Consider the following 11492-nt stretch of genomic DNA (forward strand, 5'->3'; position numbering starts at 1 on the left):
AAACCTTAATCTATTTATAAAGGCGGAGCGACTGAATTTTATGAGTTGGGGAGTCTAATCATTTTGAGTTTTAAATTAATAGTTTATACATATTCAAATGGATTATTAAGACAAATATAGGGTTTCATACTAAAGCTATTGGGTTCGATCGAATTTGTAACCCGTGTAATAGCTCACAGCTATATGTTGATATACGACATATAAACGTGTTATTTTGAGTGTCCGTATGAATTATTAAAGAACTTGGTTCTTTATCGTATTCCTTAATTGTGAAGTAAAATAAGCAGTAAAGTAAATACAATAATTTTTACGTGAAAAATCACCTGACTCAAAAGGTGCAAAAATCACGACCTACTGTGTAGGATTTTCAATTTCAACTCCACGAGAACAATGAGCCAAAATATATCAATTATAAGATTGTAATTTAATACTCTCTGGTACTCCTACTATGACTATTTGATTTACAAGTTACTCTAATTTGTAAAACAAATACTCACTCCAACTCACTAATTGCTTGTGATACTTTGATTATAACTCAATTTTCTAAAATAAATTCACTAGACTGACTCAAGAAGAACACAACACTGGTACTCGACTAGAGCAAACAAAATGTAGTTCTTCAGTTGATGTGTGAAGGATAATCTCAAAAGTCCAAAATAGATAGTATTTAAACGCTTGGACTTCAAGACCTTCAAGGAGTCATATGCATAGTCATCTTCAATGACTCATGTCTCTTACTGATTTATTCGTATCTTCTTGGGCAACAACCCTTATCATATGTATCAGCCTTTTTTCACCAAACTTGGACCAGGAAAACTTTGAGATAAAGTTACTGTCTTGCACAGACGTACAATCATCAACCAGAGGAGCTGGCCCTTTACCTTGAGGAGTTGGTTCTTAGAACAGTTGAGCAACTATGTTGAGGACCTGGTTCTTCGAACATTGCATCTAAACAAACTTTGTTAATCATCAAAATCTCAATACTCAACAAAACAGATAATTGATGGAAGAGAACACCAAACATATCTTAAATTTCTTATTCCCACTAGGCGACTGATGAATATATACTGACCATTAAAAATATTTGTGTTATTTTGACTGTACACGAATATATGAGTTATACCGAACATTAAGTGAATTATAGATCACTTGAAATCTTGTGGGTAAACATCTCAATGCTTGTGTTTTCAACAAATAGAGCTAGTATGATATCACTTGGATAAGATAGAATTTAGATTTTCCATTTTCTATTTAATTCTTGAGGAAGAAGTTGAAAAAAGAGGTACGAACTCTCTAGTCTCTAATCTCTATATGTAAAATATTCCAAATGACTCTTCTAATAATTCACATTTTAACATTAGATCATTCAGATGCACACTCCAAACATAAAATTGACAATACGTGCCTGAAAAATAATATCCCCTTTCCAAGGGCAGTGGTAGGGAACAGGTATAGGCTACCGCACCCCATATTTCCACTTCATAGCTGCCTTTATATATATGAAAATATTATTCTTGCCCCTTATGTTAAAAGTATTATTTTCAAAAGTTTCCTTCGTCTCGTTATGTACGAAAGTTGTCTCTGCTCTTTTAGAACTCTAAGGCTACAATTCTATTTTTCAAAAAATAAATGAATTTAAAAGAATATGTGCGATAACACATAAAATTATTTTGAAGCAACGATAAAATTATCTTTGTGTAACATGTAAATTAAATATTCAAATTGTGGAAGCAGCTGTTAATATTGTTTACATCACACCTCTTGAGTTACGGTCCTTTCAAATCCTTACGCGACTGCGAGGTACTTTATTCATCAAGCTGGCTTTTTTTGTTTTTATTTATTTTTACTGTACCATAACATATGTATAACATATTTTTGATCAGATCTGAGTTATCGTTCTCTTGTTTTTCTTGGTCCTATAAAGCTCATTAACATTCATTTTATTAACTTAATCACGTGACTGTCTACATATAATGATGTTTAACATCTCGAGGCTTATGTACTCTTTAACTATAAAAACTGAAAAAGTGCATCATACTTGTCTCCCGTGAAAGGCCTCTCCAGAAAAGATCCTTAGAACAGTCAAAGATCCAAATTATTAAGTAGGATCTTCCTCTTGGATCCCCTTTCTAATTACTACTAACTCCAATTCATAAGTGATTAATTTATTTTTTTATTTTGGTCCAAAATAAGTATTTATTTATGTAATTAAGAAAAAAAATCAATTTGTTTTTACTCTTTTACCCTTATGTGCATATCCCTAAAAAATTTTCTTACTTCTCACATTAAATCCACTATAATTATGTGACCAATATTTAATTAAGGGTAGTTTAGTCATACTAGTTATTTTTGTATAGAATTTAGTATTTTTTTAATGAGCGTGTCTAAAGCAAACTGATCACTTATTGTGGACCGGAAGGAGTACTTAGTAACTCTGTTGAAAAGTATTTCATTTTTTCACTTCAAGTTAAATTAAAGGCATTTTTCAGTTGCAACTGAGGCAAAACTCGCCTAAGAATGTGTTTCTCAAGCATTAGTTTATCTTATGAACTTTTTCTCTAGTCAATGGCAAATTTAACTATGGTTTCACGGTAAAATTTAGCACATTGAGGTCTCTATAACAGCAATAAATTCAGTATAATCTCACAAATGAGTTATACGAATGCTAGTGTGTACGCAAACCTTACTCTTATCTTAAAGGTAGAGAGACAATTTGCAATAGACACCCCGCTCAAGGAAAGATAAAAAGAAAGCAATAGCAACAAACAATAACAATAATAAAATAATAAAAAAACAAGGCGAAAGAAATAACATGTAATAATAAAAATCTAAAACATGTAATGTAGAGTTAAATCTATGTTTCAAAACGCATTCAATATGTCGCTATTTAAGAATTTTAAATTAAAATTAATCTTTAGCTAATACCTATCTTGCATTGTTGTATGAGAGTATGGACAAAATATTTCAACAAATTAGTTGCATTCACATCAATTTTAATCTACAACCATAACTCAACTCAATATAATTTGACCAATAGATCTTGTTATGAATTTAAAAGAGACCTCTTATCAACTCATGAGTACGCCAACATAAATCTCATAAAATCAAAAGTTTGTGTCATGCTTCATATGCTACCATCTTTCAATGTGTGAAATAACTTAATTGCATTAAATATGAAGAAGGCTTGTACTATTGGGAGTTGAATAAATAAAATCATGAAAAGTTGCAAAAATAGCCAATAGGCATTAATTAGGGTTTGCAAATACCAACGGCCATTGAACCCCAAAGGCGCGATTCCTTATTATCCCACCTTTGCTCTCCCATTTTCCTCTCCCCCCCCCCATCTCTTCATCTTCCTTTTAATTCCCTCTTCCAAGTGCAAACAACAAAACCACAGAAAAAAACCAAAAAATGTCAAACAAATCCCCCATTTTCCCCTTTGTTGAACCTCAACACTTCAGTGACTATGGCTTCGACCCTCAAATCGATTATTTTCAGGTATGTCAAACATACGTAATTTGTTTAAGGTACATACACATAATTTGAGTCGAAAAACTGATTTTGCACCTGTTATTTTCAATAAAGATCCGTTCTTGTCCTAAATTTCACTCTAACAAGCGCTAAGATACACCATTAATTAATGCATTATTAATAAGTAGAGTACGTTTTTAACCCGTGTTTAACAGATTTTGGAAGAAGCAAGAAAGCACAAGATTAGAGAAACGGCAAGATCTTCTATAGATACAGTTCATTTCAAGCTACAAAAACCAATCTCAAAAGACGAATCTTCAAAAAAGATAAAGAAAAACAGTAGCCGCAAAAAATGGTGGAAAAATGCTCTGCTATTTTTCAAGAGGAGCAGTAATTCCAAAAATGACAAAATCTCCGGCGACGGTGATCTTGACGTCGACGGCGAAGTTCACCGCCGGTGTGCTACTTTCCGGGGATCAGTATCTGGACCGGTTTATATTACTGAGAGCAGAAGTGGGTCAAACACGCCTTGCCGTACAACCAGCCGTCCGTCGTCCGGTCCACTCGCTGGCACTTTGACTCCTAGCCGGAAAGGTGATTTCGAGATCCCGTACATTAACCTCAGGGAATTTAACATGGACCCGCAGCAGCATAGGATCTCGACAACTTCAGCTATGCCCATATATTTGGTTACGTGAACAGAGCAGTATTTAATTAATTTTTAATTTTAAGTACTCCTATCTGCTAATTATCATTATCCTAATTTTATACCTTTTTAGGGTTGGGAATTAGAAAGTTGATGAACCCTCTAGTCTTTAATTAAAAGGGTATCCTCTTATTTTTTATTTTTTTTGTTTTTTGTTGTTAGAAGTTAACTTTTCCAGTCATTTTATTCAACTTTTTTTTTCTTGTGAATTGTCAACAGACAGTCTTTTTCTTTGATTATGCTGCCAATTGTAATGAGCTGATTCATCTACTAATGGCCTGCTTTTGCTTTGACCAGACTCTGCTTTTGACATTTTTCTCTGTTTATTTTTTTGGGGTTGTAATTGTAACTTTATCTATGAGTGGATATCACCAAATCCAAAGAAAAAAGCCTACAAAAAGTGATCAATGCAAGGGAAAGTTGCCTATCAATTTTAACTAGATATCATGTCAAGATTTGCTTCATTTTATGTTAACTGAATTTATTACTGTAACCTTAGTTATAAAGCTCCAAGACATGTTGCGGGGAATATTCACAATAGTTGTAGTATTTGTGATGAATTCTCTAAAAATACATTACTTTTGGAGGATCGACGCCCACACATAAATATTTTCCGTTAGTTCAAGCAACGTAGTTTAAGACAACGAATTTGTTACATAATAATACATTTTTCTGTTCCAAAAAAACTCTTTTATCTGTCTACACTTAGGAATTTTTTTGAGGTTTTAATGATGTTGTAGGTAAAAGTACAAGTGATGGACCAAAGATTACGTGCATGCCAAATTGCTGGTGTAGTGATCTAGGAAAGGTTGAGGGGAAGCTTTGTTGTTTGTCCTTTTGTCACGATACAAGTATTAATTCGTAGTGCTGGTACATAACAATATGGTCAGACTTAAATTCTTGGTGACCGTTTGTGATTGTGGGGTCGACTAAGCTCCACATTTGAATAATTAGGCACTAATGAATCATTTTATAATCCAACTTTTGTAGCAGCTAGTTGTTCTTTTTTTTACGTAATAAGTAATCTTTTTTTATGAGATAAATTGAGCTAGTTAGGAGGGAGCCTTGGAGATACAATAAAGTTATCTCCGTATGATTTATATGTCACGAGTTCGAGTTATACAAACAGTCACTAATACTTATATTAGATTAGACTGTTTACATCACACTTTATAAATGCAGCCCTTCTATACCTTGTGTATCGGACGGTAGTTAAAATTATCTCAAGAAAGCCCTTTCCTTAGGAATTTTGTTGAGTAGTATAATATTTGCTTATCTTTTGCTGAGCAGGAGCGTTGGAAAATTGATACTTGTGCACAATGTTGAGAATATTCCCTAACCCTGAGATTATTCCCAAAAAAAGATTCACTGAAGAGTAAACAATTATTATTATTATTATGGGAATGCGAGTTTTTCCCAATTCTTGTTTTTTCTATTATTATCTGAGTGAAACAATTCAATTTTACTCTCTGTCGTCTTTTGGTGTGGTTTTTCCTTTTTTTTTTCTTTTTTTTTTTCTTCTCTCTTTCGACAAGAAAGAAAAACAAATTCGTCATATTTTTTTCTCTAGACATTTAAGGTTATAGACATTAAACGGCTAGACGTTCGAACTCTGAAAATTAAGTTATCCCCAAAGAGTAGATACAAATGATTATCATATACTCCCGAATTCATTTGGTTGGACACGAAATTTAAGAAAAAAACGAAGATTTTTAAACTTATAATGTAAAATAAGGCACATATATTTTGTGTGGCTATATATCATTTCATAAAGTTAAATTGTTACAAAATAGAAAAATATTTCAATCTTTTGGCACGGAGGTTTATATAAATTGAAATGGAGGGAATAGAAAATAAAGGTAGACGAGGCCAAACATAAAATAAAATTTAAAGAAGAAGAAGTTGACTGTTGAATGAGAAGTCGTTTTCTGAAAATGATAAAACCTCATATATGCTAGTTTATTGGCTAGGCTCCAAAGTAGAAAGCGGTGATAAAGAGGACTGATGACGCTAAATATAGGTGAGACAGGCAATGTGGCTAAGTCTGCAACTGTTGTTTTCATATTTTTCAAGTTCACACCAATGCTGCAGCAGAGTAACGTGCTCTGTCATATGACATCCATTCAAGGATATGCAGGAGGAGGACAAAGATATTTAGTGTTTACTGCAGTTAGATCATGGTCTCTAGAGATCTAGGATGGTTTCTTCTTGAATTTTCGTTTACATCTTCAATGATTCATCTTTTGTGTCGTTCCATACAGAGATACATCTAGAATTTTAAGGTAACGGATGTGAAGTATGCATATTGTGTATTTGTGTTTCTATGTCTATGGACTTACTTGGTATAAATATAAAGGTTCAAGTTATACATATTGATTGTCAGTGCAATGTAATCAGGTATAACATGTTATTTTATTATATCATTGACAGCATCAATTGCCAGTGCAATTTAATCAGGTTTAAGTTCTTTTGTTGATAGCATGAAGCAACTTATTCATCTGTTGAAAATATTGTAACGATTCGACCGGTCGTTTTGCTTTCTAGATCCTCGTTTCCCTAATTAAGATTCCCCGTATGTGCTTTTACTGTTTTATGACCTGCGCGGATGGTTGGTTTAGTTTTGGAAGAGTTCGGGTTGAAATCGCAACACTTAGTTCCTTAATAGTAGTCTATAATGGTTAAGTTTGACTAAAGTCAACATTTTGAGTAAACGACCTCGGAATCGGGATTTGACGGTCTCAATAGGTTTGTATAATGATTTTGGACTTGGGCGTGTGTTCAGATCGGATTTCGAATGAACTGGGAGCGTTTCAGCGCTTAATATTGAAAGTTGGCGCATCAAAGGTTTTCCAAGTTCCTCAAGTTTAGTTTGGAGTAGACTTTGGTGTTATCGAGGTCCGATTGGGATTCCGAGCTCAGAAATAGTTTCGTATGGTGATTTATGACTTGCACACAAAATTCGGCGTCATTTCGAGTTGATTTGATAGGAATCAGACGCGCGGAAGTGTTTTTAGAAAATTGAGTTTCATGTCGAAGTCATGCGTTTTGGCCTCAGATTCATAATTTTAGATGTTATTTTGGTGTTTCGATCGCACAAACGGGTCCGTATTATGTCATTGGATGTGTGAGTGTAATTGGATGGGTCCCGGGGGTCCCAGATGCAAAACGGATTGGAATCAAACTCGGAATTGGAAGTGGGGAAACTGCTGGTACTTTAGATCTGGTGCAGTCACACATGCGTGGAAAGGGCCGCAGGTGCGAACTCGTAGAAGCAGACTTGAGGCTGGAGCTGGGTGGTCGCAAGTGCGAGGACTTTTCCACATCTGCGCGCCCGTAAAAGCGATCGAGGCTCCGCAGATACAAACTTGGGTTGGCCAGCTGTGGGTCGCAGAATCAGAAGGAATCCGTAGAAGCGGCTCCCCGCCCGCAGAAGCGAGGAAGCTGGAGGTAGTGGGGGATCGCAAGTGCGACCTTTTGACTGCACCTGCGGTTCCATAGATGCGATCAAGTGGCCGCAGGTACAGAAGTCGCCGGGCAATTGTGGTTTTTAATCCGAGACTTAGGCCATTTTTCCTCACATTTCATTTGGTCTTGGGCGGTTTTGAGAGCACATTTGAGCGGGGATTCTCATCAATATCCTAAGGTAAGTAACCCCTACCCATTTTCAAGTTAATTATGTAGACTTTAGGTAGATTAAATATGGAAAAATTGTGAAAACTTGTGGGATTTGCAAAGAACCTAGGGTTTTGATAAAAATAAAATTTGACCATGAAATTGATTATGAAATTAAATAAAAATAATATATTTGAGTTCGTGATGCTATGGGTAATATTTATCTCCGAAAATTTCTAGAATCCGAGCTCGTGGGCCCGGAGGTGAATATTAGGAATCTTCCAATTTGGGTTGGGTAGTTACTCTAATAGCTAAATTATGAACTTTTGAGTATATATTGATTAAATTAACTTTCGAATGACCCGATCCCATTAGAGTAGAGAAGTTTACCTCGCTCGTGGAAGTACTTGCGACGAGAGAAGACATGGATTTTTCATAGTTATTTTGTCTTCCTCAATTTTCCAAAATAAGAAGGCTAATCAATAATTGCAACTTTAAATTCATAGTCTCAGCTCTATTCAAGGCAATTAATATGCAGGATAAATACAACAGTACAATTAAAAGCATGATGTAGATCTAAGTTTACCCGGGCATTTCATGGAATGTAGCTACGCAGACTCTCATCACCTCGTGCGTACGTAGCTCCCCACACAAGTAATACACAACAAAGATACACCTAGGGGGATGAATTTCCTCTTACAAGGTTAGACAAGAGACTTACCTCGTTCCCAAGCGCACTTTCAGTCCACTAATCCGCTCTAAAAGCTCAAGTCGATGCCGAACAATCCGAAACTAGTCAAATGTTATATATTTTAATTGCCCTACCTGTTATTTTGTTGCTCTATGTATATATCCGTACAGGTTTCAAGTAGGTGTCGTGTCATAACCACGTCACTACATCGTCAACGTTAGGCTCGACCCTTAAGGAGTATATTGGGTCGGTTGTACTTGTGCTACACTTCTGTATTTCTTGTGTAGATACCAGTATTGATCCCAGCGGCGTCTAGTGGTGTCCTGCTCGGATTCAGCTATATTTGGAGACTTGATGTAACGACCCGGCCAGTCGTTTTAAGTATTTCAGCCCTGATCCTCTATTTATTGCCTCATCTATGTTGTATTATGGTTACGTGACTTGCCGAGGGTATTTGGTTTTGGTTCGGGTGAGTTTCAGAGTGAAATAAGATACTTAGTCCCTAAGTTGGAGCTTTGAGTTGAAAGATTTGACCATAGTTTGACTTTTGTGTAGACAACTCCAGAATGGAGTTTTGACGGTTCCAGTAGCTCAATATGTTGATTTTGGACTTAGGAGTGTGTCCGGATATTGATTTAGAGGTCTGTAGATCGTTTCATCATGAATTGGCGAAAGTTAAAAAAATTTAGGTTTGGAAGATTGGAAAGTTTGACCGGGAGTTGAATTTATTGATATCGGGGTAGGATTCCGATTTCGAAAGTTAGAATAGGTCTGTCATGTCATTTATGACTTGTGTGCAAAGTATAAAGTCAATGGGATTTGTTTTGGTATGAATCGACATTAGTTTTGGAATTCGGAAGTTCATAGTTTCATAGGTTTGAATTTGGGTTGAGATTCGTAGAATCGATATTGTTTGATATGATTTTTGGCCTCGAGCAGGTCAATTATGTGTTTTAGAACCTGTTGGTATATTCGGATGGGGTCCCGAGTGTAAGGACCCGTAAAACTTTTAACCAAAAACTCGGGGTTTCGTGGTGCCAAGATAGATTCCTGGCACCTGAGATGTCATTAGTGCACCCGATGTTCTATGCGTCCATATTGAAGAAGGTAATTGGAAATCCATCCGCTATCGTGCCGGTTGAGACCGTCGAGGTTAGTAAAGAATTGTCGTATGAAGAGATTCCGGTTGCTATCCTTGATAGACAGGTCCAAAAGTTGAGGAACAAAGAAATTGCATCCGTGAAGGTGTTATGGCGAAACCAACAAGTCGAAGAAGCTACTTGGGAAGCCGAGAATGAAATGGAAGAAAAATACCCTCATTTGTTTGAATAGATATGTAATAGTTCTATGAAGTTGTTTCCCCTAAATTTTGTATCACTTTTTCGGCTAATATAAAGACACTCCTTTCTAGTTGTATGTCCCCCATGAGGCTTCGGTTGGTGTTATTTTGCATTCTGTTGTGTCATTTAATTCTATATATGTTGCTAAGGTGTGTTTCGGGGGCTCTCTGATAGGTGTATAGGCCTAAATACAAAGGAAACTCTGGCCAAATTTTCAGAAAATTAGGAAGTTAGGTAAATTTGGGGCTGATGGTATGTGGCATGACTGAAACTGTGTTAAGTGAACCTTGATCCTCATTCGAGGACGAATGATCTTAAGTGGGGGAGGATGTAAGGACCCGTATAAATTTTAACCAAAAACTCGGGGTTTCGTGGTGTCAAGATAGATTCCTGCGTTACTATGCGGTTCATACATTTTGGGTTGAACAGTACCCTTCGGACTGAGAGGAAAATGTTTCGCATAAGAACGCATTTCTGCGGCCCAGTATGCGGTCGCATAATCACTCTACGGACCGCATAATGGCCGCAGAGTGAACCAGTAAGTTTGGCCAACTTGAGGTCAGTTTTGCGGTCGATTATGCGACCGCATAATCGATATGCGGACCGCATATCGGTCGCATAATTCCTCTTGGGTTTCTGCGGAGGGAGTTCTGCAGTGCATTATGCGACCGCAGAACAAGTATGCGGACCACATACTGGTCGCATACCTGAGCCGAAAGTTTAGGCCCATGAGGGCCATTTCTACGGTCACTTTGCGGATCGCATAACCATTATGCGGTCGCATATGCGATCGCAGACCTGTGTCGGGGCACCATTTTTTTAAATTTAAAACCCGACTCCCATTCCGTTAAAATACCCATTTAGTCTATTTTGAAGCTCATTTCTGATATTTCTAGTGAGAGAGAGAGAGAGTTCTAGAGGGAGGGCCTAATTCCCATCAATTAATCTTCAACCATCACTCAAAGCTTGGAAATATTCAAGTAGAGTACCAAATTCTTCATCCAAAAAGGTAAGACTTCATCAACCCAGCTTTTAATTTCAAACATAGCTATAATGGGGTATTAATAAGATGGTCCATGAGTGTGAGGGTTGTTTATCTTGCATGCATGTGGTAAAGAGTGTGGGAAAAATAAAAAGTAAACTAGAACCATGAACGTTTTCCTAATTTTGGGTTTAATTCGTATATTGCAAAAATAGATTGAGGTTGCTAAGGGTTCCGGATAATTGTAGAGTTTAAAGAAGTGCAATTGAGGTATGTATGGCTAACTCTCTTCTTCTTAGAATCGAACTCCTAGTGTCCGAATAATTGGTGTAAGTTCCGACTTGATAATACTATATTTGTTTGCCTTAGTGTGTTGGGTTGAAAGATTTATGTTCCCTAATTGTTTTAGATGCTTACTATGTCATCGTGCTACTTGAGAACGTTATTATGATTTTTTTAAAATTCCTCCCCTTATATGTGCAATACCTTATGTGATGGTACCTATCGACATGAATGATGATGTTATTTGAACGGATAAAAAGGGAAACGACTTGAATTGTAAAATGTTCCCAAGTGCCAAGAATTACTAAATAAATGAGGCTCTTTGTGCCATGTAACGAAAGATGGGAAAGAAATGTGAATTGAATGAATAATTGAAAGAGGTTATGTCTCAAGTGACATGGCTTAGCC

General features: G+C 36.3%; 1 protein-coding gene across 1 annotated transcript; it reads left to right on the forward strand.

Moving 5' to 3' along the window:
* Positions 1-3267: 3267 nt before the first annotated feature.
* LOC104115064 (uncharacterized) lies at positions 3268-4473 on the forward strand. The gene is made up of 2 exons (XM_009625638.4): positions 3268-3498; positions 3687-4473. The coding sequence occupies exons 1-2, from the start codon at positions 3412-3414 to the stop codon at positions 4167-4169; spliced, it is 570 nt and encodes a 189-aa protein (XP_009623933.1). The 5' UTR covers positions 3268-3411; the 3' UTR covers positions 4170-4473.
* Positions 4474-11492: the final 7019 nt, after the last annotated feature.

The sequence above is a fragment of the Nicotiana tomentosiformis genome, chromosome 9 (assembly GCF_000390325.3).
Source record: "Nicotiana tomentosiformis chromosome 9, ASM39032v3, whole genome shotgun sequence".
NCBI classification, from domain to species: domain Eukaryota; kingdom Viridiplantae; phylum Streptophyta; class Magnoliopsida; order Solanales; family Solanaceae; genus Nicotiana; species Nicotiana tomentosiformis.